This window comes from Bos grunniens, chromosome 28 (assembly GCF_055505025.1).
Source record: "Bos grunniens cultivar Pamir isolate PY7600 chromosome 28, Bosgru_T2T1.0, whole genome shotgun sequence".
Taxonomy (NCBI): domain Eukaryota; kingdom Metazoa; phylum Chordata; class Mammalia; order Artiodactyla; family Bovidae; genus Bos; species Bos grunniens.
In genome coordinates, this window is record NC_141192.1 from 10,516,656 (window position 1) to 10,544,366 (window position 27,711).

The 27,711-nt window shown below is 49.4% G+C and overlaps 1 protein-coding gene across 2 annotated transcripts; it reads left to right on the plus strand.

Annotated features, from left to right (window-relative positions):
* The first annotated feature begins 1,054 nt into the window (after positions 1-1,054).
* MAT1A (methionine adenosyltransferase 1A) lies at positions 1,055-20,530 on the plus strand. 2 transcript variants are annotated; one of them, XM_086381751.1, is made up of 9 exons: positions 1,055-1,433; positions 5,086-5,163; positions 5,978-6,100; positions 8,893-9,005; positions 9,344-9,487; positions 13,488-13,706; positions 14,740-14,922; positions 15,257-15,390; positions 16,029-18,114. In XM_086381751.1, exons 1-9 carry the CDS (start codon positions 1,340-1,342, stop codon positions 16,129-16,131), a joined length of 1,191 nt encoding a protein of 396 aa, XP_086237877.1. In that variant the 5' UTR covers positions 1,055-1,339; the 3' UTR covers positions 16,132-18,114. The 2 variants fall into 2 exon arrangements, with proteins under 2 accessions (XP_086237877.1, XP_086237878.1); XM_086381752.1 differs by lacking the exon at positions 16,029-18,114 and adding an exon at positions 19,968-20,530 and having other exon boundaries at positions 1,083-1,433.
* The last annotated feature ends 7,181 nt before the right edge of the window (positions 20,531-27,711 follow it).

Genomic DNA, 27,711 nt, shown 5'->3' on the forward strand with positions numbered 1-27,711 from the left:
AATTTTTTTAAATGTTCATCTTCTAAGTAAAGAGGGAATTTGGTTGCCAGAATTATTAGTTCATACAACCGTGTTCTACTTTTTGCTTCCCACAGAGCACTGTTTGGTGCATGAGGTTTTGGTTGATTACGTTTTATTGCATTCTAGTGGGAACCAGTTTCTCCACCCATTGTCACTCTCTGTGCTTTCAATTCCCTTTTGTTCCTTGGGCCAAAGGATGCAGCTAGATCTGAGAGCTGGAGAGAGTGAAGTAAAAGATGCTGGCATTAAAGCAAGAGTTGGTTCAGTATATAATCCTGTCTACTTCTTTTCTTGGTCAAAGCAAAAATAATGCAGGCATCTTGCAAGAAGGATGTTTATCAAGTGTATAGGACCTAATGTGTACCTAATGTGTAGACGCTTAGTTTATCACATGTAAGCTTTGGGAAACTGGAGTCTGACGATTTCCCTATAACGAATCTGCCTCTCAGGATTTTTTTTCCCCCAAAATCGTTGTTCTCCATAGCCTATCCAGATATTTTTTAACATCTTGCTTGTTAATGTCACTGCCAGCATCTTAGAGAAGTTGACAGTTTATGTGATTTCTATTAGCAGAAAAAAGTGGGCTCAAAAGCTTTTTCTCTAAATGAATCTATTGTTGAATGTCTAAACTGACTCAGAATACAGGTGCATGCTCTGAGAAGGTAGAAGGGGAAGAGCCCAATCCAGACAAGGTATGTGGGGGGGAGGCAGGGAACCCAGAAGCAACGGCCAGCCACCCTGTGCTGTGATCTCAGCCTAAACCATATCCCTGGGAAGGAGTTTTTTACTTCCTATTTGTATCCCTGGGCAACCACAGACCCCCACCTCCTACGTGGGATGTTAGCCTTGGAGCACTGAGGAGATGAGCTGCAGAGCTAAAGCAAAGTCCCAGAGGAGCTTCAGTTCCGCAGAATCTATGCAGCCTTCTTTGCCATACATTGATCACACGCTTAGGGCTTGGGAGATGAGAGCTGAGGGCTGAAATTCCTCAAGGTAAGAAGACCCCCTCTCCCAGAAAATGGACTCCTCCAGTTTTTTCACATGATTATTCAAGTACTTTCACTTTCCCATATATAGGAGTCCCTCAGGAGCAAGCTCTGACCAGTCAGAGGGAGTGACACATCGCTCTCCAGTCCCTCCTCCTCGCCCGTCCGCACCTTTACTCACGTGCTGGCAGACACTTAGGCAGAAGTGAGCCCCGTGGCTCTGCCAAAGACGAGCCTGTTGGCTTTAAAGGAGGAAAATTAAAAAAACCTTAGGCCAGGTCCCAGCATTAAAATTGTTACCTTGAAGACGCTGAGTGGAGAAGTGTGAAGAGATGAATGGACCAGTGGATGGCTTGTGTGATCATTCTCTAAGTGAGGAAGGAGCATTCATGTTCACATCGGAATCTGTAGGAGAGGGGCACCCGGGTAAGTAGGTGGTCCTGGACGGATGGCAACCTATACGGGGTAGGGGGCTGTTACTGGAGGCCTGGAAAACAGTGTGCGTAAATTACTACAAAGGATCTCAGGAAGAACAATGTGCAATCTTTTTTATTTTATTAATTTGCAGTTTTGTAAAACATTCACTTGTTATGCAAATAATACACTGTAAGTTAATGAAGCCAAGGGTCTGTGCTGCTGCCCACCACCAGCGTTTCCTTGGGGCTACAATAGAGAATATATGTTAGTTGGATAAGCATATCGTATGTGTAGAATATATCATCAGGTATTCACTTTATACAGAGTTTTGTTTTGTTTTTTTAGTAAAGCTTTTTTTTTTTTATCAATGAGCAGCTTAAGTCAACAGAGAATGTTCCCACAAACAAGACCACGGGTCACTAAGTTTCGAATGTAAAGCATGTAGAGTTTAGAAATGAACAGCAGTGCATTCTAATAGGGGCTGAGACAGATCTCGAGGTCCTGAAAGAAAATTCCAGCATTTATTTTTTTTGATCTCTGCTCTGAGAAGTGCGATGTGGAGGAATGAGAGAGGCTTCCGTGAAGACCATGATGGGAGCCTGCAGTTTCTGGGACAGTGGTTCTCAGACTTCAGGGTGCATCACCATCACCCAGTGGGCTTGTTAGAACACAGAGTGCTGGGCCCCACCCCCAGAGTTCCTGATTTAATACGTCTTGGGTGAGGCTCAAGAATTTGTGTTCTGAAGAAGTTCCCAGGCAATGCTGATACTGCTGATGTGGGAGCCACACTCCGCGAACCACTGATCTAGGAGAACCCTGGGGGTTCACGGATTTATGTATTTAAGCACCTTTTCGAAATTCACCAGAGTATTTGAAGTTTTTGGTGACTTATCATCACCGAGTTTAACTTTTTTTCATCTTCCTCATCCTGGCTATTTCTCAAAGAGCTTTAGTTTTCATACCCTGTAGCTCAGCTTTAGATGTCTCGGTGTACTGCCCCTTCCATATGCTTTAGCCACTGGTTCTCAACTGGGGAAAGTTTTGCAACCCTTTTCCCCTAAGGGCATTTTGTAAGATCTGGAAACATTTTTTGGTTGTTACAGCTATTCCAGGGGGTCGAGGCATGGCCTGATACCAGCAGTCTGGAGAGAGGCCAGGTGTGTTTCTAAACACAAGACCATCCCCCACAACAAAGAAATTTTCCAGCCCCAACTGTCAATAGTGCTGCTGAGAAATCTTGGCTTAAACTGAATGTTGTTTGTAGCTTAGCTCATTTCAATGTAAACAGCATCTTTCATTCTGCATGACTTTATAAAGTTTCTAGGCTTATTTACTCATAGTCTCAGGTTCACTGCTATGTCTGATGTATTTTGGACAGCGCCATGACTTATGAAGGCCATCTACAGGTCAGAAAATGGCCATATATAGAATGTGCTCCATGTGGAGGAAGTGGGTGCTTCTTCAAACAGCTGCCAGTGGTCCCACTGTACACACAGCTATGTGCTCAGTGGACAGAGAATGAAAATTGCAGTCAGTTGACTATTCTGTCTGCTTAATGGCAGCCCTTCAATTTGTCTGATTTAGCTTACCACTGTACATTAGCTGTCCGTGTAAAACAGTTTTCTTGGTGGTTTTCTTCTTGTCATTCCAGTGCTGAATTCGTCTCCATCAGAAAGATAGAGTTAACGCTTCCTTTTCAACTTCCAAGAAAACTATTAGCTATCTTAAGGCTACTAAGTGATATTGACAGAAAATTGGAAAGCCTTAAACAGTTGAGAAAGGACCTCCTAAGGCATTATCTTAATCTATGCAGCTATCTCAGTACCCTTGCTCAACTCCAGCTTATCCCTAATATCCCTATCCCATTTCCCTGTGTGTACTGGAAACATGTGACCTGTGTCCTCTGAGCGAGCAGAGTCATCCATGGTCAGCATGTGAGTGGCTCCTAGGAGTCCTGATGGCTGGGTCTAAAGTGATATTTGAGCAGCAGGTGGCCTTTACTGGTAGGTGGTTGCAGGGGCATGAACTCAGGCAAACCTTGATTTATGACCAGGATCAGCAGGGAGATGGAAAAACTCAAATATATATTTAGTAGCAGCTTCTGAAGGAAAGATTAGAGAATTAACCTTCAGATTAACATTTTAACTACAGAATTTCATATGCACTTTCAAAATCAGAAGTGCTTGATTCTGGGCCTGCATTCTTAATTTAAAAACCTAGAAAATGACAATAGGGACACAAGGAAATTTGAGAGGTGATGGATGTTTATTAAATCTTGATTGAGATGATGGTAACACAAGTATGTACATATGACCAAACTTGCCAAATTTACATACATTAATTATATGCAAATTTTTGTATACCAATTATACTCCAATAAGTCTGGGAAAAATCTTATTAACTTGCTAAGAGTGGACTCTGTGGGTATTTTGAACACTAAACAAGATGTAATATGTGCAAATAGACGTCACTTTTATTTCTGAGTTTGTAAACATTGGCAGTACACATAACTCCAGAGCAGGAGTGGATTTCTCCACAGCGTCTACATGCTTGACCACGAGGAGTCTTTTTTAAATTATTTATTTTGGCTGCACTGGGTCTTCGTTGCTGTGCACGGGCTTCGTCTAGGTGCAGTGAGGGGGGCTGCTCTCTAGTTGCCGTGTGCGGACTTCTCACTGTGGTGGTTTCTCTCATGGAGCACGGGCTCTAGGCACAGGGGCTCAGCAGTTGCCACACCCGGCTTGCTCCAGCATGTGAGATCTTCCTGGACCAGGGATTGAACCTACGTCCCCTGCATCAACAGGAGGATTCTTAACTACTGGATCACTAGGGAAATCCCATTGATCATGGGGAATATTTAAGGCAAATCATAGAAGAATAAGATGAAGTACCAGCCCGTGTTGAGCTTTTCTCAGTCCCGCCTTGATGAGGAGGTCAGACCCAGCTGCTGGGACATCTGGCCTTCAGGAGGCTGAATGATGGGGAGGATCTCCGAGCGGCTTGTGGAAGTGCTCAGCAAAACAGCAGGGGCAGTGATGTGTGGAGGTTCTCTCGCAGGAGTCTTAGAGGTGGAGTCATGGAAGTGGGCGTGGCTTTATGCACCGTGCACTGTGGCTGCTGGGACCAGCGGTACTGTGCATCTACCGGATCTGTCCTCTTCTACCTGCCGCACCTAATCTCACGGACGTCATTAGTGTTTTACATTCTGTTTCTAGGACTTTCCTTGATGTTAGAATTTAAGGAAATATGCTGAGGAATGAGATATTTCTGTGTGTATATCTTAGTTCCTTGCACATCTATATCTATTATTTATTTAGATATAGTTAGATATTCCTATAAATCTAGTTTTCTATGAATAGATACTTTTTAATTGGAAGACTATACGTGTGTGTATATGTGAATTACTATAGACTCTTATAACTGGCTTTGGAATATACTTTTCTTTTAGGGAATTCTATGACTTTATATAATATACATCATCCAAAATTAAGGCAAAAGTGGGAAGAAATAAAAATTCCAAAAATTTGCAATTTCTTATACTTTAAAAGTGTCCTCTTGGGTAGACTTAATGTGTAAATTGACAAAATATCTAATTATTTTAACATTTCAGTTTTTAGGCTTAACATGTCTATGAATTTTACTCATGTTCATTCTTGTCCAGATAAGATCTGTGACCAGATCAGTGATGCAGTGCTGGATGCCCATCTCAAGCAGGACCCCAATGCCAAGGTGGCCTGTGGTAAGAAATGCCTGACCCTTCCTACTGGGGACCTGAGTGGGCTCAAATTGAAACCTGTGCCCATGTTGAAGCCCTCGGCACAGCAGAGAACTGGGAACTTCAGGGCCTAGAGGGCCCCGGGGTGATAGGACTAGTCTCTTCAACTTTACAGAGGGATCTTGGGTATCCCTTGGCCAAGGTCAAGGGGTAGGGGTCCTGGTGTGAAGACCAGAGCCCCAGTCTCCTCACAGTCAGCACCTTGTTTTGTCCGACGCTCAGACCCACCCTTCCCTCTCCAGCACCACCCTAGTCCTCAGAGTGAGCGCTGTAGGGACCCGTGTCCCTCTAAGGGTCAACTTCACCCTGACATGTTTATAAATAACTTGCCTTGATTCTGTGCTCAGGACCCCATACCCTAAAGCCTGCAGTGGAGCTTTAGCAGTAAGGGGGCAAAAGAGGCCTCATGTATGTTGGCTGCATTCTTTATGACTACATGTAGCCATTGTCTCATTGTAATGCACACAGCAGTCTTATGATTATTTCCGTCCAACAGCCGAGGCTGAACAAGCAGTTCAAGATCGGGTAAGTAGTAAGTGCTTGGTATAAAAATTTGGAATTCGTGTGACCAGTTCTTTCCAAAGTGCAGTTCTCTGAGCAGCCTGTGAAGATGGTCAGAACTTGTGCTGGGCTGCACTGTCTGTTATCACTATGACTGTCCTTCTGGAGCCCGTTCCCGGAGTGGCCTCTTGTGTGGGTCTGTGTCAGCACCGTGAGAGGTCCAGGTGTGGAGCCCCTTAGCCAGCACGTGGCCACTAGCCTGCCTCTTTGCCTTCAGAGACGGTGTGTAAGACGGGCATGGTGCTTCTGTGCGGGGAGATCACCTCCATGGCCATGGTGGATTACCAGCGTGTGGTGCGGGAGACCATCCAGCACGTCGGCTACGACGACTCCGCCAAGGGTGAGGCCAGGGTCCCCGGGATGGAGCCCACCTAAGGCTCTCCGTCTTCTGGAAGAGCAAATGCCTCTACCTATAGGCCCACTTGCCAGGGTCCAGGTCCAGGGCTCGCAAGCTCTGGCAACAGTATGGCAGCCCAGGCGGACTGGCCCTTGTCCATCTGTTGCTGACTCTGGTCTTGTTTACGGTCCTAACTTCTTAGAAGAGGAAGAAGCTCTGGGTCCAAGGGGCTGCCCTCTCTTGGGGGCGTGTTGTCTGCCAGGCGCTGGGGCAGGTCTGTGTGTGTGTGTGTGTGTGTGTGTGTGTGTCTTCCTACCTAATTGTTGGAGGAACTCTGCTCCACTCCCTATGATGCAAATAAGGAAATTGAGGCTTAGAGATGTCAATAACTCATATAAGGTGGTACAATCAATAAGTGGCTATCCCCAGTTGGGACTCCTGTGCTTTCTGCTAAGCTAGGCTACTCTTCCCCACATACAGAAGGTGACTCAGTCCAGTACAGGTGTCAAAAGCAGGTGGAGGAGACAGGCTGGTCCAGGGTGGCTCCAGTGCCAGGCAGTGTGGGAGCCTGCAACCCCAGGAAAAGGCCCAGGCACTGGCTGGAGTTGAGGAGGAGCCCTGTGATGAGGTGGGGGTGAGAGAACTGATGGCCCTGAAGCAGATGCCTGCACGGTAGGAACAGGCAGGCCAGGAAGGAGCCCAGCCTGGAGGGTGTCAAAGGACAGGGCACAAGGGCCCGATTCTAGGGCTGGGGTACACTGGTCTGCTTATTGGTTGTTTGGGATGTATTGTGGCATCTTCCAGCTGCGGTGACATGCACGTGTCTTTTATGTGAGAGAGGCCCTCTCTGTGTGAGGGCATAGACACATAGAAGCTCGGTGCAGCCACCTACCTGCTGGCTTGCCCAAAGGACTCACTTGAGCATACGGAAATTTTGCGGATGTATCAGGAACCTCTGGGAAGAAGAAACCAGTGAGTACAGGCTGCTTCTCGCAGCCAGCACAAAGGGTGTTCACAGAGCAGGCACGTTGTCTCAGGACAGCAGCTCCCTGCCACGTTACCTTGCAAGCCTTCACCCTGTTCTGCCAAGAATAGCCAACTTATTATTTACTTATTCAAGAGCAAACTTTGTTCCGCGTTAGGTAGCAGGAAAGTCATTCCCCCAGGGGTGTCACATCCCCTAGAAGAGAGAAGCAGGAGTGGGCCCAGCTCTTCTTGTCAGCACACCTGCACCAAGGGGACTGGCAGGCTGCAGGCTGGGCTGCAGTCACAGGGCCCCCGGGCTGGAGGCCCCCACTGCTCTTTGCTGCGGAGTTGACCTTTCTAAGCCCTCCTCCTCTCCCCTTAGTGCCCTGAACTGTTTTCCCAAGTGACTTGGAGCCTTTCATTACATCTCAGCACTGAGATTTATTATTTAGACAGGAAGTGTAAGGTAAAATGGGGATTTGGTGAGTCCTTGGTGGCTGAAGGCTGTTCCCTGGTTTGTGTATTCAGAAGCCTTCACTAGGAATGGGGGCTGCAGAGGACAAGGTGGCCTGGCACCCCTGAGTAGAGGCACTGCCTGGCATTAAGTGGGATGCGGTACGAGACGCTCGGCAGCGAGTCCGAGGCAGAGTGTGCACTGAAGAGCTGGGGTGGGGGCCATTCAGGGGTGTTTACTGAGAGCTGGATGGGCTTGTGGAGGGGACGGGGGTCAGAGGAGGAGCTTTCTAGGCAGAGGGTCCTCGTGGAGGTGGAAAAGGAGGTTGTGTTTAAGCTGAACCTGAGTTCACTTTGGTTGAGGGCTCAGCTGGGAAAGCCTGGCTGGAGCTGAGCAGGTTCCAATTTACTGCCTTTGGTGATAGGTCTTTACTTGAAGCTTGTAGGTAAATAGTAGGTTGAACCTAGGGGTATTTTTGTGGTTTTATTTGTTTTAATAAGCCCATTCTGGCCACATGGGTGGGAGAACAGATTGGGAGAGGGTGGCAGTCACTGTGTCACTGATACTTGACTTTGTGGTGCATTTTGGCTCCTCATTCATATCCATCCTGTAGCTGAGCCCAGCAAGATGGGGAAAACCACTTTGGGAAGAGTGTGCAGTCTGCCTAGTGGCTCCCTCGTGGGGCTTCTTGGCCTGAGCTGCTGCTACCCAGGATGTTTGTGTCCCAGGCCCCTGCCCACTGTCCCCAGCCTGGGCCAGGCAGGAGGAAGGGACTTACCTCCATCTCTGTGCTTGAGCTTTGGGTATAGGCTGGCAGGGGCCTCAGCCTCCAGAGGTGTGGTTTTTCCATTTTGCTCCAGGCCCTGTGCGTACCTCGGGCTCAGAGCACTCTGACTCGGGAGTGTCTCTGGATGGTCCACACGCACCTATTGTTCAATATATTTGATACTTGGGTTTGGTGTATATTTTCGATACCTGGGCTCTGACAGGCAGTGTTGGAAGGGCCCTTGATGTTCACTTAGTGCAGTGATTTTCAACCTCAGGGAGAGCCTAAGGGGGCAGGCCCTTGGTCATCCACCGCCCTTCTACCAGAGCAGCCATAACTGTTATCTGGTTTTCATACTGCCGTTCTGTGTAGGGTATATATTTTTAATTGAGGTGTAGTTTAATACACTGTGGAGGGTTTTTGTTTTGACTAAAGAGTTCCATGTGATAGGATGAGAAGGATACTGACATTCCCCATCCTAGGCCTCAGTTCTGAGCCCAGACTGATGGTAGAAACCACCCACCCCAACACTAAATGCCCTCTTGGGTGCCAAGCAGCCCCCAGGAGCTCCAGCCTCCCTCTGCTTAGGCCCGCTCTCCTTGTGCCCAGGCTTTGACTTTAAGACCTGCAACGTGCTGGTGGCTTTGGAGCAGCAGTCCCCGGATATCGCCCAGTGCGTCCACCTGGACAGAAATGAAGAGGATGTCGGTGCCGGAGATCAGGTCACTAAATACTAAGCGTGGGCACCACATCAGAACAGCAGTGCAGTGTGCTCTGTGTCACAGGGCTGGCTGTTCATGTGTGATGGTCTGAGTGCGCTGTGGGGCGGAGCTCCCCCGCCCCCATGTCTGGAGTCACACAGCCCAGCTGGAGGGCAGGATGGCTTGGGAATGCCCGGTGTGGCCTGTCTCCCTACCTAGAGTGTTGGGTTTGGGGACCCTGTCTTCCCCTCCACAAGTACCCAGTATAAAAGTCATATGCCTGGGAGGGTGGAGGGCCAGCAGGGCTTTAGATTTGAAGACAGTTGTCACCTGTAGTCTGAAATGGGTGTCTGCTACAGGGGCTGATGTTTGGCTATGCCACGGATGAGACGGAAGAGTGCATGCCCCTCACCATCATGCTGGCGCACAGACTCAACGCCCGCATGGCAGAGCTGCGACGCTCAGGGCAGCTCCCCTGGCTGCGGCCTGACTCCAAGACACAGGTGAGCCCCTGCTCTCTGACCCCCTGCAGGGCTCCAGAAATGCACCTCAAACAAACCGCTTTCTCTTGATTCTGGTCATATGTTAAGATCAAAATGTTCTGTCTGGGCACTCAAAGAATTGTTGAATCTGAAAAGAACTATTTATTTGAAAAATCTTCTGCTCCAGATAAATCTTTTCTTTTCTCCCCTGATCCGCCAACATTTCAGTATGAAAAAGTTTTAAATACAGAAAAATGAACAGTTCTAGATTTTTGGGAGGCGGGACTTAGCATATGTTTACTCTAGTAATATGATTCCCCAGTTCCTACCACAAACCTTCGTAACTGGTTTCAGACTTTTGGCCACTGCCTGTCAGGCCTCCATGTCTTGTGCAAAGCTTGAATACCCCATGAACAAGTGCTGTGTGTAGCTCGCTGCAGCCCTTTTGCTTTGCTTCTCACAGAAAGGATTTACCTTTGCTGATCCTGATGCTCTGTTGCCAGTGGCCCTGACCCCGTGTTCCCTGCAGTGATGAAATGTGCACTGAATCCGGATTTGAGAGCTGGCAGTAATGCAAATGCTGGCACATGCCAAGGCCTCTGCCTGCCTTCACTCTCCACATCCTGACAACCCTGATGGCCTCTTTCCTTGGAGCTCCTTTCCCAACTCTACTTCCGCACTCCAGTGGGGTCTGGACACTTCCTTCTACATTCTCTTTCCTCCTACCCACACTTGTGGGTTATTTTCACGTCTGCACACTTGGTTTCCAAATCTTCCACCTGCAGGCCTATCTGAATCACCAGCCCTCATTTCTCACTCATCCTGCAAACACATGGGCCCCAGGAGTGCTCCTCAGCTGAAGGGGTTTCATGGAGCCCACCTTTCCCCGGCCCTCTCTGTCTCCACTCTATCTGGGTTACTCTTGTCCCTATGGAATATCCCTTCTACTCTGGCCTCTTTTCCCAGGCCAGGCTTGGCTATGTCCTCCTAAAGGCTCTCTCTGCCTGGAAACTTCAGTTAATTTGCTTTGGACTTCACTTTTAATTTCCTTATATCTGCTCAGAACCATCTACAACTTTCTACTTCCTACTTGAGGCAAGAGGAGTACCCATTTGTTATTCTGGCATTTGGCAGGCATTTACAGGTCTTCTAGCTTTTCCTTCCTCAATCCCCACCCTAGTCTTTGCTCAGTCCATATGCTTTCACTCACATTCCCTTCGTTTCCCAGTGCTTTGCACCTGTGTGCTCACCCCTCACTTTCCTTGGAATCTTTCTCTGGTCCCCACCTGTTCTTCAGTGGCCAGCCTGGTTCCTGCCTCCTTCTGGTCTCCCCTGCTCACTCTCAAATGGGACGTCTTCTTATCCTGCACTTGGAATTTGGCTCTTGTGGTTTTATAGTTCAGCACAGTGCTTGTGACTCTGCCACATTACTCCCCAGGCGTCAGGCTGCCCATGATGGAGGTTGCGTATTGGCTGTACCTGGAGCAACAGAGTGTCTCTGTGGCCTAAAGGAAGCCCTTGGGACTTCAGGTGTTATCCACATGACCCCCACACTGGGAAGTGGGATCATGAGCATCACTGAGGTGATCTTCAAGGTGGTGGGCAGAAGAGCTGAAATATGTAGGTTGCGATGGTACCAAAAGAAAGGAGCCTGCCCTGCCTGCTCCGTTCTGTGCCAGAGCTATGTGGGGATGGGGAAGAAGGGTGGAGAAATCCTAGAACACAGATGAGAAGACGTAAGTGGAGTGACTCAGATTTCCTTCTCTCTCCATGAGGGTGAGCACTGGAGGGTTCACACATCAGATTCCCTGAAATAGCAAAGGCCTCCTGTGTCTGCTTAGTAATAGGAAGTTTCCGAGTCCAGAGGGCAGTGAGGGAGGGAGGGGAAGATAGGCCCTTCCAGGCCTTCCCTTCTTGCAAGGAGACACTGAATTCTCTTATAAATGTCCCCCGCCGACCTCCACAAGGCTGCTGCCCTGGGAGGGGTGCCGTGCCGGAAACGATGTCTGGGCCTTCTCGTCTACTGGTAAAGGATTTTAGTCACCTGCCCCTGGTGTTCACTGTGAACAGAATGAGCCTTTCCACCTGAACAAATTTTTGCTGCTGATAACTAAGAGCGGAGTGGCAGTACAAATGGCTATTTTTGTACCTGGCCAGGGTTGTGTTTTCCGCAGCGTACTTTTCTCCACATCTTGCTTACATGATGAGATAAGCACAATGCTTGGGGCTCTTCGCTCAGCCACAGCTCTGCTTGGGGTTTGCGGCAGAGTTGGGGAGCCCAGGAGCAGTGGAGATGGACCTCAGCAGCAACTCAGGAAGCGAGCCTTCTCTGAAGGCCTCCCCTCTGGAGCTCCCAACCCCCCAACTCCAGCTCCTCTCCCAGGTCCAGGAGTGCACGCAGCCCAGCAGGAAAGGTTCTGTGCTCGGGACACAGCTGGTGCGCATGTGCCCATCGCCCTAGGATCAAGCCTTGTGCAGCCAGGGCTCTGTCTCTTCCTTTTTCTGGACCCCACCCTATTGTTCTTTGGACCAGGCAGGACATCGAGTTTGATGGATATCGAAGGGGTCTTTGCCTTAGGCAGAGCCCCAGGGAGACCCCGTTTGCTGCCTGCAGTCCTATCAAGGCCCTTGGGGTGGGAGCAGCCTGTGCCTGCTGGCCAACATCCCTGCCAGGGCCATCTGGCGTAGCTGCACTCCTGCAGGCCCCATAGCCCCTCTGGGCACTGTTCTTGTGGGTCCACACTGCCTTGGGTAGCAGTGGGGCCTGGGGCTCCAGTACTGAGGATCTTGGGTGACAGCCTTCTGCTGGGAGGAGCCCAGTTACCAGGCTGCACAGTTCCAGGTTACAGCCCACCTTTGCTGGCTGTGTGATCTTGACTGAAGTATTTACATTCTGGAAGCCCATTTTCTCTCGTCTTTGAAATGGGGCTGGTAGCAACTTCTCATGGCATCTGGCATGCCTTGTAGCACAGAGTACACACCCAGCCAGTGCCAGCTTCTTCTTGTTTTTCCAGCCTCATCTGCCTTCCTCACCACCTCCTTCCCTCACTCTGTGTGCAGTCCAAGGTGCACAGGCTGGGGCATGGGCTCTCGTCCTCCCTGGTGTGTTGGGAGTGGACAGGGTGCAGAAGCATTCTGTCTGTACCGCTGTGGCAGTGACACAAGCTGTGGGAGCAGGCAGAACAGCTATTGGCTCTTGGGCTTTTCACTAACTGGCCTGTGACTTCAAGGAAGTTGTTATTCTTCGCAGAGCCTGACTTTTCTCGTTTGCAAAGTGGTGACAGTATTGCCCATCTTGCTGGGCTGGCTTCAGTATTCATCAATAATGCAGGAAACAGGCACAGAACTGACCTACGCTGTGGGGAGAGAATCCCAGCTCTGTCCTGTGGCCAGCCCTGCAGGGGAGCTGCAGACAGGATCCTGCTCTCCTTGTGCCCTCGGCTCTTTCTTGCTTTTGCCCAAATACCCAGAGGCTGGCAACCCAGGCCTTGCTGCTGCCTCTTAGCTCAATCACCCTGGCTCAGGTCCCTCCACCAGACAAGGTCCCTGGGCACATATGTTTCCAGAGACCCTCCGTTTAGGAGCTGAGGCAGTGGGCATGTGGCCTGTGGACTCCTGTGTTCCTTAGCAGAAGCCTGGGTGTCTTGCCTAGAGCCATGGAGGGTCAAGACAGGGATTTAGTGGAGGGACATTTGCTGGCACACAGGACCCTCTGAGACAGAGGGAGTCATCTGCTGAGTCACAGAGGAGACTCTGCAACACCTGGGTCTCCAAAGTGGCACTGATTGTGGTTGCGTGGGAATAGCTTGTGCCTCATGCCTGATTAGCTCATGGCACCAGGCAGTTATTTGCTATAAGAATGTGATGAGCTTCCCTGAAGGCCCTTTGAGGACAGGAGGCCACCCCCCACCCACTCCGGCTTTTGGGAGCCCTGTCCACCTCCTGGGCACCTGTGCCCGGCAGCAGAGTGTCCTGAGGTCAGGGCAGGAGCTCATATTTCCTCCCACCCTGCCTCCCCCAGGTGACAGTGCAGTACACGCAGGACAACGGTGCAGTCATCCCTATGCGCGTCCATACTGTTGTCATCTCCGTGCAGCACAACGAAGACATAACGCTGGAGGACATGCGCAGAGCCCTGAAGGAGCAGGTGATCAGGGCTGTCGTGCCAGCACGGTACCTGGACGAGGACACCATCTACCACCTGCAGCCCAGTGGGCGCTTTGTCATCGGAGGCCCCCAGGTGCATCCCTGTCTCCGAATGAGCCTTGATTTTGCTTACGTCCCCAGCACGAAGCCTGCAGGACCGACTTGGCCCTGAGTGAGATGTGAAGTCGGCTCGCTCTGTGCAGCCTGCTATGTGCCCTCAGTACAGGAGGGTGGGGGACATGTCCCTGGAGGTTCCTGGCCAAGGGGCTAGCTAGCTTTCCATCACAGGCGCTGAGCTTGCCCTGGTGGGCTTGCCCTGGTGGCATTTCCCGGGTCTTGGCCACATGTGACCTGCAGCTCTTGTGGGCACCAAGGTGGGGACACAGAGTGGCCCCTTTCTCCTGTGCCACAGGCATGAGCAAGCAGAGAGTGGCCCAGCCCCTTGGAGAGGCTGCTGACCACTGCCAGGCATCTCTGCTGTGGACATGTTGCCATGTAACAGAGCTCTTGGGCGGGGTCCTCGGCCAGAGTGGCACAGAAACGCAGGGTGAATGGAAGTCCTGTATTTTCCTGCAGAACTTCTCAGGGCCTTGGCATGCTCAGGGCCTTGGCATGCTGCTTAGAACTGTGGATTTCTAAGCAGGGAGGGTGTTGTGGTGGTATAATATGCAGATTTTCCCCACGTCATTTAATATAGAGCCCCCTCAAACATCTTCTGTGGACTGGCATTGCACAGAATAGACACCTGAACAAATGGGGGATGATGTTTGCCAGGTGGCACCAGCCGGGGCTCCGCCCAGGGTGTATTGGTCCCAGCACAGGTCCCTACTGAACTCGGGTTTCTCCATTATGATGGACTCCTACAACAAAGGCTTGGTGAGCAGGCTGAGACCCCAGTGGCCCATCTGACGAGGGGCCAGCTGGTGACCCGACTTCAGTGACTACTCAGTGACTGAACTGGGATTAGAGCCCAGGGTTTCTGGCTGACTCTCAGCCAAGGGGGTCTTCAGAACACGCGCTCCTAGAAGCTTCAGAGACTATCTCCAAGCTGTGGTCTAGTGTCCAGCCAGTGTTTCGGCCACCCCTCCCCCAACATCCGCCCTCCATGTCTTCCTTTTCCTTCGCAGGGGGATGCCGGTGTCACTGGCCGAAAGATCATCGTGGACACCTATGGCGGCTGGGGGGCACACGGCGGAGGTGCCTTCTCTGGGAAGGACTACACCAAGGTGGACCGCTCGGCAGCGTACGCTGCCCGCTGGGTGGCCAAGTCCCTGGTGAAAGCAGGGCTCTGCCGGAGAGTGCTTGTGCAGGTGGGTGAAACCCCACCCCGCTCGCACCCCCACACCTGCCCTCGTAGGGACGCGCTGGCCTGGCGGAAGGCCCAAATGCCGGAGGACATGACTCTGTGCCATGTTGGGTTTTGTGGCCACTGTCCTGCAAACCGGGAGTGGGACAGCAGAAGCCTTCAGGCAGCAGGGCACGCATGGAAACTGCAGCTGTGAAGTGGCGGGTGTTTCTAGGGAGATGAGGGCCGGGGCTAGGGAGAGTGTATTGGGCAGGGCCTGTGTGGTTTCAGCGGCCTCTCCCTGAGGACATCAAGGTCTCCGTGAGGGGCCTGTCCTTGACCCTAGGCTCTTCTGACAGGTGTCCTATGCCATTGGTGTGGCTGAGCCACTGTCTATTTCCATCTTCACCTATGGAACCTCCCAGAAGACAGAGAGAGAGCTGCTGGATGTGGTCAATAAGAACTTTGACCTTCGGCCTGGTGTCATCGTCAGGTAAAAGGGCCGCCCCTGCAGTTGGGCAAAGCCCTCTTTCCCCACCTGGTGCTTGCTTATTGGAAAGAGAATCAGAAGGAAGGATGTTCAGCCTCCCAGAAGCAAGAGAGGCTTCAAGTTCTTGGCGCAGCACAGTGTAAACCCCAAATGCAGAATGTCTAGTTTTCAGGTTGAAGGAACCCAGCATTGACTTCAGGGGGCCCATCTTTGAGCAGGTGGGGGATCTTAGGAAGATAACTGCAAGACCGGATGGGGGGGAATTGAGTCAGCAAGTCTGGCCCCAACTGCTCTCGCTTCTAATGCCACCCCTGCTTCCTGGAGCTTGCGGTGTCAATGTTGGGCTGTGCCAGGTCAGTGGAGCAGAGTGTAGGCCAGAGTTCAAATCCTGATTCCTGGTGCATCTGTCTGTCTGGTTGATCAGGCTGTCCTGGAACCCTGAGACTGTTTCTTAAGCGCCAGTGGCAGTCACCTTGTAAGGTGTGGCATAGCAGAGATAGGAAATTTAGGGAGAATTGCTCTTGAGTGGTTAATACCCCACACATTCATAGTCTGTTAATTACTCCTGTGCCCCAAATTCAGGGAAAGACACTCCACTCCTTTTCCATTAAAACTGACCCTTTGTTCTACTGAACGTGCAGGGACTTGGACTTGAAGAAGCCCATCTACCAGAAGACAGCATGCTACGGCCACTTCGGGAGGAGCGAGTTCCCTTGGGAAGTTCCCAAAAAGCTTGTGTTTTAGTGCTGGTGGGGGCCACTCCAGCTGGTGAGCCCTGGAGGCTTCAGGTGGGACAGAGCCATGCTCTTCTCCTCCAGGACCCTGACTCTCAGATCACCCACTGCCCCCTTCCTGGGCAGAGCCAGGCCCCTCTGACTTAGCAGGAGGAAGGGGGCCTTCTGGTGCCAGGGCTCAGATCTCCTCATGAGGCCAGTCACTATGTTTCCCTGCCTCTCCCCCAGACCAAGGTGATGTGAGTTTAGTGGAAATAGCATCCCTGTCAGAGGAAACCTGCTCACTCCCCTGCCCCCACAGCCTGGACCCTGAGTGGCCCCTCCCTCCCTGGTGTGTGCTGGGAAGATCTTAGGGCTCCATGAGGGTCTGGGTGTGCCGGGCCACCCTTCACGTCTGCAGCCATTTGGTCACCGTCCTGAGCCTGAGCCTTCCCATGGGCCCTCCCAGGCCATGCTTGTGGCAGGGATGACAGCAGCTAGCGTGTGAGAGACCGAGCTCATCACTGATTTCATTTCTTCTTCACTGCAATACGATGAGGTGACACCTTGTGTTATGAGCATTTAAGGTGAGGAGGCCGAGCTAACTTTCACAGGGCCCACAGCTGCATGGGTCAGGGCCTAGACATGCGTCTGGGATCTTTGAATTGTGAGCCCATACACCTTGACCCCTCACCCTCAGCACCGCCCCCCACCCCGATCTCATGCTAGAAACAGGTCTGAGTGAAGAGATGAGGCTGTGACCTCTGTCCTGAAGACCTGAGGTTGCTGGGAGTTAGGGGATCGAGTCCCTTGGCGACCCCTGAGCAGTGATCTACAGAGCCAAGTCAGAACCAAAGGGATGTTTCCTTTGTCTCTGTAATTTCAGAAGATAGATCAGGGTGTGCTAGATATCCTGGCCCCTGGGGCTGCACTGGAGTTTGAAATTAAGAGGCACCTATGTTATCCCAGCCCCTGACTACTCAGGGACATGCAGGGTTGGGCCCATGGACTCCTCCGATGAGGGTCCAAGGCCAGTCCTGTCCCGTATAGGGCTTCCTAGAGCAGAAGCAGCAGCTTGTCCCTTAAACAAGGGATAGAATCCTGTGTCCTCCACATGCTTCTCTCTCTCTGACCCCTTTCTCTCATTTCTCTCTCTCTTGTAACCCCTGCAATCTGAGTGCTGTTGGAATAAGTGGGTGAGCCTCTCAGATCCCCCTTCCAGAGAGGACAGCCCAAAGGCCTGAATTCGAATGTTAAATGGTGACTGAAGTGGCAAGTCTTGACTCCTAGAGGGAGCTAAGTTGGCTGAGATGTCATGAGGAGATTTCTGCCTTTGCCAGGTGGCCTCTGGGGCCAGGGCTACCCCTGAGGTCTTGGGTGATTTTTGGCACATTAAGGTCTTAGAAGCTATGCATTCTCTTGCTTTCCTTTCCATGGCCAGCACCTCCCTGTACTCCTTCCCCAACCTGGGCCTCTGACTGCTGCACTGCTACCTTATCCCCAGCTCCGCAGACCACAGGTTCAGGTAGGAGCCTCCACAGGTCCCCGGAGAATACTGGGGTCTGGCTTCTTCCTGTGGCACTCGGTGCCAGCTCCAGCTGAGATGCACAGCTCAGGAAGCCTCATTTGGGCAGCAGACAGCCTGCATTGAACTGTAGGCCTGAAGCACAAAAACCTTTGGCTTTCTCTTTCCATCAGGGGAAAGGCAGCAGTTCAGGGCAGAAAAAGAAGCCCAGATGACCATAAACACCTAAAGCTGATGTGTGATATGGAAGCTCAGGAGTCTCATAGGGCTCTGGTCACTTGGGAAGTCTCAAGTTCCTTTTCCTTTAGGTTTGCAGGTGGCTGAGTTCCTCTAACTTGGGCCATATTTGAAGTGAAAATTCAAATTTTTATACTTTCTGCACCCCCTGGGAGAAACAAGGTTTTCTTGGGTCAACACTGTTATATGAAACTCGAGTCTTTATTTGTTAATAGTGCCTGCTAAGCCAGTGAATAAAAACTCGAGAAGCAACTACTCTATGCTTAGTTTCTGTCTGCAACTGCCCTAGACACCTCACCTCCAAGTAGCGTTACCTCATCCACCCCCCAGCGAAGCGGCTGTCCTGCCCTCGGGTTACCCAGCGAAGCCTCTGCCATCCTGTCCGCGTGGGCTCTGGTGCCTCACTCCAGCTTGTGTGTTATCACTGCCTCACCTATTCATTCCACACCACACTGCGTGGAGGCGGGCGGACCCAGGAAACCCCCGTTACTCATGGACACCTTGAGGCAAACCGAAATGGGTTAGGACCCAGAGTGGCTGACAGGTGGCTTCCCCAGCCTTCAGGGTGTGCCCCCCGTCCTAGCCTGATTTCTTCTGCTTCCCCTTCCTACGTGTTGTCTACAATGAGCTTGGCACAAAGCAAGTGTTCAGGCAGTATTTGTCCATCGGTTCAGTGACTGAAGTCAGGTGAGGTGAGTGAGCCAAGGGGGTTGGTCAGCAGAGTTGGGAGTTTGGTCTGGGAGGTGGTGGTGGATGGAGGAGTTGGGGAATGAGAGGGGACTGGAAGAAATAGCAACCCAGCAGTGGGTGGCTGGGGTTAAAGACTTGGAATGGGGGACTTTAAGAGAAATTTTCACCTGGGACAAATTCCCCAGAGCTGATATGACTGGAGCACAGTATCAGAAACAATGACACAATAGCCAAGATATGGAAACAACCTGAGTCTGCCAATGGATGGATAAAGATGACGTGTTGTATGTGTGCAGTGGAGGGTCATTTGTGAACAAGAAGGCAATCCTGCCATTTGCAGCAACATGGATGAAACTTTAGGGCATTAGGCTACATGAGATAAGTCGAAGACAGACAAATGGTATGATGTCACTTATGTGTGGAATCTACAAAAGCCGACCGAGAGTAGAATGGTGCTTATGAGGGGGAGAGACGGTGGGTAGATGGAATGGGGACATGTTAGCTAAAGGGTACACACTTCCAGTTAAAAGTTCTGGGGAGCTGATATATAACAGTGATATAGCTAATAGCACTGTTCAGTTCAGTTCAGTTGCTCAGTTGTGTCCGACTCTTTGCGACCCCATGAATCGCAGCACGCCAGGTCTCCCTGTCCATCACCAACTCCCGGAGTTCACTCAGACTCACATCCATCGAGTCAGTGATGCCATCCAGCCATCTCATCCTCTGTTGTCCCCTTCTCCTCCTGCCCCCAATCCCTCCCAACATCAGAGTCTTTTCCAATGAGTCAGCTCTTTGCATGAGGTGGCCAAAGTACTGGAGTTTCAGCTTTAGCATCATTCCCTCCAAAGAAATCCCAGGGCTGATCGCCTTCAGAATGGACTGGTTGGATCTCCTTGCAGTCCAAGGGACTCTCAAGAGCCTTCTCCAACACCACAATTCAAAAGCATCAATTCTTCGGCGCTCAGCCTTCTTCACAGTCCAACTCTCACATCCATACATGACCACTGGAAAAACCATAGCCTTGACTAGACGGACCTTTGTTGAAAAAGTAATGTCTCTGCTTTTGAATATGCTATCTAGGTTGGTCATAACTTTCCTTCCAAGGAGTAAGCATCTTTTAATTTCATGGCTGCAGTCACCATCTGCAGTGATTTTGGAGCCCAGAAAAATAAAGTCTGACACTGTTTCCACTGTTTCCCCATGTATTTCCCATGAAGTGATGGGACCAGGAGCACTGTACTATATACTTAAAAATTGCTAAGCATGTAGATCTTAAATATTCCCACCACAAAAAAGAAATGATAATTGCATGACATGATGGAAGTGTTAGCTAATGCTCTGGTGGTAATCATTTTGCAGTGTATTAAGTGTATTAAATCAGCTCTTTGTACACCTTAAACGTATCTATGTTATAGGTCAACGATACCTCAGTAAGTCTGTGGGGAAAAGCAGTGGGACCGGCGCCTGGTTCCTGGACTCTGAGGTCTACTGCCTTCTTACCGTGGCATCTTCGTGAAAGAGGTTTTAGGGAAATAAGAGAGGCTGTGCTCCGCGTTTGGCTCCTATCAGCGTTGGATGCCGAGAAATGTGGGTAGGAAAATAACTCCATGTAAGAGGAAACTAGCCAGAGGGAACCAGGAGAGTGGACAGCCCCAGAAATCTGCATCAAAGGTGCCACTGGACCTCCCCTTACGATACGGGAGTTCTACAGACCCATTTGCTGTAACTGTCGCCAGACAGTGTGAGCCTCAAACGTCATAAGGGAAGTCATTCACTATATCTCATTTCATAAAAAATTTTTGTGCATTGGAAAAACACAAAGATATAACATAAGTGACAAATGGAAAATATTTGCAATGTCAAATTTAATGAACCAGAGATCAATAAGAAAGCATCCAAAACCCCAGAGGTAAATGAACAAAATACAAGAACAGGAATAAACAGATGTCATTAAAGTAATGGAACAAACCACCAGAAATGAGTGTTGCTCAGCTGTACACATTTCAAGAAATAACTTTTAAAAAATGCAATATTAGATCTTGGCAAAGAAATGGCTGGCGGGTGGGGTGGGGAAATAGTCTTAAAATTCAGAGCTGGCCAAGTATAAGGAAGTACACATTTCCAAATACAGTCCGTGTGACTTGTTTACAAACTTACAAGAGGGTACTTGGTTCTTTTGTTCATAAAATTTAAATGCCATGTTTGTCTGGTTTGACCTTTGGGTCAGAGGTGCCATCAAAACAGGGAGGGAGTGCTTTGCTCCCTGAACTGTGGGTCAGGTGGCCATGCCCCATCCTGAGGACGACAGGAAGGCAAGGTTGGTGTGTGCTGAAGGGATCATGGCGGTGGTGGTAAGGTGGGCATGTGACTGTCTTGGGAAACCCACGTCTAGGCTACCTGAGAGCAGAGCCCTCTCCTATTGCCAAGGTTGAAGGAACTACCTCTAGGGTGTTTTGTGGAGTCCCAACAGGGTGGCCCTGGGACACTGGGGGCTAGAAGGAGCCCCTGTCCTCTACAAGCCAAGGCTGTAACTGCTGAGGCATTTGTGTAGCCTTAGAGGACTATTCGCAATGGCACCCCACTCCAGTACTCTTGCCTGGAAAATCCCATGGAGGGAGGAGCCTCGTAGGCTGCAGTCCATGGGGTCGCTGAGGGTCGGACATGACTGAGTGACTTCACTTTCACTTTTCACTTTCATGCATTGGAGAAGGAAATGGCAACCCACTCCAGTGTTCTTACCTGGAGAATCCCAGGGGCGGGGGAGCCTGGTGGGCTGCCGTCTATGGGGTCACACAGAGTTGGACACGACTGAAGTGACTTAGCAGCAGCAGCAGAGGACTATTCAGATCCCCAGGTTACAGAGGAGGAAACTGAGGCTCAGGAGGGTGGGGCCTCTGAGGACCTCTGAGGATCCTCACTCCATAAAGGGCTGACCCTGTCCCCAGGCAGGATGGGAACCGCAGGTGTGGTGGCCGAGTCCCCTTCACTTCATTGCAAGAAGTGGCTGGATCCTGTCCCACCCAGCACTGGGCCTCGCCCTGCTGCTCTGGAGGGTATGAGGACCCTCCAAGCTGTGTGTACTCTCCGGTAAGAGGGACAGCCCTGGGCCCCTGGGGAGGAGTAGGGAACCCCCTTTCACTTACCCCTGGACCCTGAGGGGCCCCCCCACCTCCAGGGTCCCTGACCCCAACCACCGGCACACACCTCCCTCCTCCTGACAGGAGGTTGGGTGCAGTGGGGTGGGGGCCTCTTGATATTTGTGGGTGACGTAAAGCTGGTTGGCTGTTCTGTTGGGCTGAGGGTCTCCTAGCCTGGCCAGGGCTGTTGGGCAGCCCTGGCCAGGCTGACAGTGCTGGCTCCCCATCGCCTCCCCCAGGGCTGCTCCCCCTCCACCTCCCTCCATGCAGCTCTGAAGAGAAGTGCCCCACTCCTGTGGCCAAGATTGAGGGTCCTACCTAGGAACTTTCTCCTAAAAAAAAAAGAAATGTGGTGCGGGGAGAAGGAAAGAAGGATCACCTTTAATTACCTCTGGTTTTGGCACCAAATATCCCAAGGTCACGAGTTCCATGGTATCTCACTTGTTTCTATCTTACTTCTGTTTCTCTGCTTTTCTTACATTTCAGTTTCCATTTCTAACTTTCTGAGCTCCAGATAGATTCCAGTGGTTTCTAGATCCAAAATTTACCCCAGAGACAGTTCTACAATTTCCACATCGTTTTCCGCTTCAACTTTTTCACTTGTTTCTAGTTTCCCTGACAGGCAATTACAGAAAATAATTTCTGTTACTTGTATTTTTCAAAAAATTTTGAGGTTTTTGTTGTAGTCCAAAATGTGAATTTTAATCTTATGTGATGACCTGATGTCATTAGCATGTAGATTTGCATCTATTTCAATTTGTTGTTTAAAATTATACAAGATGCATTTATATTTTAAATTATGTAAATCAGATACTCCAATGGACAGTAATTTTAAGCTTTCCTGAGGGAAAGCTATGGATGAGAGAGAACAGTAATGTGTGAATGTTCAGGCATGGCAAATGGTGGTTTCCGCCCTCCCCTTCTCTTCCTTCCCTCCTGCCTCACTCCCTCTCTCTGCCTCCTAACCATCCCTCCTTTTTTCTATCTTTTTTTCCTTCCCTCCCTCCTATCCACAGAGGGTCTCAAACAAGATGAACCCAAACAGACTTACACCAAGATATAACAAGATATTTAAATTTAAAAAGTTAAAGAAAATTTTGAAGGCAGCAAGAGAATAACCAATTCACATATAAGGAAACCTTCTTAAGACTGTCAGCCGATTTTTCTGCAGAAAGTTTGCAGGCCAGACGGAAGCTCTTGTAACAATATGAAAACAAACAAACAAATAATGAAGAAATGGGCAGAAGACCTGAATAGATTTTTTTTCTAAAGAAGACATTCAGGTGGCCAACAGTCACGTGAAAAGATGCTCAACATCACTAAACATTAGGAGATGTAATCATAACTCCAATGAGATATTACCTCAAACCTGTCATAATGGCTGTAATCAAAAAGAGAATAAATAGGGAGTTACCTGGTGGTCTAGTGGTTAGGACTGTTCTTCCCATCTCTTAAGAATTTCCACAATTTGTTGTGATCCACAGAGTCAAAGTTTTTAGTCAGTGAAGCAGAAGTAGATGTTTTTCTGGAATTCCCTTGTTTTCTCCATGATCCATGTTGGCAATTTAATCTCTGGTTCTTCTGCCTCTTGGAAACCAGCTTGTACGTCTAGAAGTTCTCAGTTCATGCTGCTGAAGCCTAGCTTGAAGGATTTGAGCATAACCTTGCTAACATGTGAAATGAGCACAATTGCATGGTAGTTTTAACATTCTTTGACATCGGAATGAAAACTGACTGTGCAGAAAAGGTCTTAATGACCCGGATAACCATGATGGTGTGGTCACTCACTTAGAGCCAGACATCCTTGAATGTGAAGGCAAGTGGGTCTTAGGAAGCCTTACTATGAAAAAAGCTAGTGGAGGTGACAGAATTCCAGCTGAGCTATTTCAAATCCTAACAGATGTTGTTAAAGTGCAGCACTCAATATGTCAGCAAATTTGGAAAACTCAGCAGTGGCCACAGAACCAGAAAAGGTCAGTTTTCATTCCAATCCCAAAGCAAGGCAGTACCAAAGAACTACCATATGATCCAGCAATTCCACTCCTGGGTATTTACCTGAAGAAAATAAAAACACTAATTCAAAAAGATACATGCACCTTAATGTTCAGAGCTAGGGCTTCCCAGGTGGTGCTAGTGGTAAATAACACTCCTGCCAATGCAGGAGACATAAAAGACGAGGTTCAACCCCTGGGTCTGGAAGATCCCTGGGAGGAGGAAATGGCGACCCACTCCAGTATTCCTGCCTGGAGAATCCTGGTGGACTACAGTCCTCAGGGTCACAAAGAGTCGAGCATGACTGAAGCAACTTAGCACGCTAGCATGCACGTTCACAGCTGCATTATTTACAATAGTGAAGATACGGGGCAAACTAAGTGTCCATCAACAGATGAATGGACAAAGAAGATGAATACACTTTATGACATGTGAAGTGAAGTGTTAGTCAGTTGTGCCCGCCTCTTTGCGACCCCATGGCCTACAGCCCACCAGACTCCTCTGTCCATGGGATTTTCCAGGTAAGAATACTGGAGTGGGTTGCCATTTCCTTCTCCAGGGGATCTTCCCAACCTAAGGATCGAACCTGGCTCTGCTGCACTGCAGGCAGATTCTTTACCGACCTTGGTTATTCAATCATAAAAAGAACGGAATTCTGCCATTTGCAACAACAGGGATGGACCTGAAGAGTATTAAGCTTAGTGAAACAAAGACAAATACTGTACGTCGTCACTCCTATTTGAAATCTAATAAAATGTTGTATAACAAGAAGGAAACAGACTTATAGAGAACAAACTAGTGGTTATCAGAGAAGTGGGGAGGGGCGAGAGATTAAGAGGTAAAAACTATGTTTCAACAGGTGACAAGGGAATATAGTACAGCACAGGGAATATAGCCAATATTTATATTAACTTCAAATGGGGTATAATCTATAAAATATTGAATCACTGTTATATACCTAAAGCTAGTATTATAAACCAACTCTAGTTTAATTAAAAAACCACAGAGATTCTAGATTTGGGTCACACATCTAATGAGCCAGATGGAATATTTGTCAGGGAGGACATGTTCACTGAGCTCTGGACACATTTCTTCTCCCCTCCTTGCCTGCCAGGCATTCTCTGCTTCTCATCCTCCACACCATCCTGTGAATGCACATGTGAAGTTCATGGCAGCAGGATGTTCCCTTCTTTTCCTCCAGGAAGCCAGGGTGGGCCCTTGATCTAGCTTCTCACCAAGGGGTCATTGTTCTCCAGGTCCTCCCTTGGGGGGCTGGGTCTTTCCTGCATTCCCTCAAACAGAAAGTAGAAATGGATTACCTCTTGGCTTTGTGACTCTGCGTGGGCTTGCTAATCCAAATCCCCAAATGACCCCAAGGCCCAATGTAGAAACTCACCTTGTCCAAATGTATTTTTGAACTAGCTATATTTGTTTTTAGTTTAAAGAATTGTTTTTACGTAAGTCTTTTTTTTTTTTCTTCTCATATTGCATCTCCGTAGTATTATAAACAAAGTTATGGATAGTATTTAGCAGGTAGTGGTTTTTAAAATGATTCCCATTATATTTTAATCTCTAGAAAATGTAACGAGTTAAATTTAAGTTGATGATGTAATTCACTATTTCTTAACTATTATCTGGGAAAAGTTCAACCACCAAAGACATTAGACATATCACAACACTGTTTCTCTGTTGAGGCTTCTGTGTGGCTGGGCAGTAAAGAGAACAGCGGAGGTTATGCCATGGCATCAGGGGCTCCTGGTGGTCTGTCTGGGCCTGGCAGGGCTGCTGCCCTCTGGTCACCAGGGCTGGACTGAGTTCAGTTACTTAGGGCTGCACACGGTGCATGCAGGTTGGGATTCTCACCTGTCCAGGGCTAGTGGGCCAGGGAGGCCTTCGGCCTTTTCATCGAGAGTGAAGAGCCATCTCTGATGGCACCGCTGGCTGTTCACCTGCTGAAGGCCTAGGAGCAGCCTGAGCCAAGATCTGGAGCAGTAGCCTTGGGACTGGAGGCTGGGGCATGAGTTGCTGTGCCCAGTAGTCTAGCTGATCCAGGATCAAACATGCTCGGGGTGGATGTGGATTCTAGGCAAATAGCAAGGCTGGAGCTTCTGGCTGATACAGCAAGCAGTTCTGGGACCTGAGGCCTGGATAAGGTCTACCTTGTAGAGTGACTGTCCAAGAGGAGTCCATCCAGAGCTTAAGCCAAGGCTGTGGGCAAAGGATGCACTGGATCGTCAGGGAAATTTTGCCCAGGATTCTGTCAGATCAGATGGGAAGAAGTTCAAACCTGACTCTAGAACCTGCAGACTGTGCTACTTCTGGTAAATTATGGAGCCTCACTGAGCCTCGGTTCCTCTATTATTTAAGGGAGTAAAGATGGGCCCTGTGAAGGATATGGTGGATGTAAAGAAACCTAACAGGTGCTCAGGAGTGGACACTGGTTCACATCCGCTTCTCCAGGGCACAGCATTGAGCCAGCCTCTGTGGAAACAGGGATGGAACGTCCAAGGGTGAAGACTCTATCAGGCTAGGTCAGGGGGAAAGAAGATCCTCATGGTAGAGCCAGGAGAGTGAGAGGATTAAGTCAGGACTTATCAAGATCCCTGATATAAAACTTCCCTGGTGGCTCAGAGGTTAGTCCGTCTGCCTGCAATGTGGGAAACCTGGGTTCGATCCCTGGGTCAGGAAGATTCTGCTGGAGAAGGAAATGGCAACCCACTCCAGTATTCTTGCCTGGAGAATCCCATGGACGGAGGAGCCTGGTGGGCTGCAGTCCACGGGGTCGCAAAGAGTCGGACACTGAGCGAATTCACTTTCACTTTCGTGAAGGTGGAATGACTAAACAGGGAGAGTGTGATGTGTGACGTTTGTTTTCAGATCGGCTCATTTGACTGCAATTTTTCCTGCAGCCACCAGAGGGCAGAGCTGACCCATATATTTCCTATGGGAGAGCCGTGGGCTGTATGTTGTCACCCTGATTATTTAACTTATATGCAGAGTACATCATGAGAAATGCAGGACTGGATGAAGCACAAGCTGGAATCAAGATTTCCGGGAGAAATACCAATAACCTCAGATGTGCACGTAACACCACACTTATGGCAGAAAGTGAAGAACTGAAGAGCTTCTTGATGGAAGTGAAAGAGAAGAGTGAAAAAGTTGGCTTAAAACTCAGCATTCAGAAAACTAAGATTATGGCATCTGGTCCCATCACTTCATGGCAAATAGATGGAGAAACAGTGGAAACAGTGAGAGACCTTATTTTGGGGGGCTCCAAAATCACTGCAAATGGTGACTGCAGCCATGAAATTAAAAGACACATACTCCTTGGAAGAAAAGTTATGACCAACCTAGACAGAATATTAAAAAGCAAAGACATTACTTTGCCAACAAAGTCCATCTAGTCAAAGCTATGGTTTTTCCAATAGTCATGTATGGATATGAGAGTTGGACCATAAAGAAAGCTGAGCACTGAAGAATTGATGCTTTTAATCTGTGGTGTTGGAGAAGTCTCTTGAGAGTCCCTTGGACTGCAAGGAGATCCAACCAGTCCATCCTAAAGGAGATCAGTCCTGAATATTCATTGGAAGGACTGATGCTGAAGCGGAAACTCCAATACTTTGGCCACCTGATGGGAAGAGCTGACTCATTTGAAAAGACCCTGATGCTGGGAAAGATTGAAGGCAGGAGGAGAAGGGGACGACAGAGGATGAGATGGTTGGATGGCATCACTGTCTCGATGGACATGAGTTTTAGTAAGCTCTGGGAGTTGATGATGGACAGGGAAGTCTGGCTGTAGTCCAGGGGGTCGCAAAGAGTTGGACACGACTGAGCGTCTGAACTGAACTGAGCTGTGGGCTCCCTCTTGTGAATTCTATTGGAAATGATGAGCCTTAAGGCTGGAGAAGACTTTTGAGAGTCCCATGGACTGCAAGGAGATCCAACCAGTCCATTCTAAAGGAGATCAGTCCTGGGTGTTCTTTGGAAGGAATGATGCTAAAGCTGAAACTCCAGTACTTTGGCCACCTCA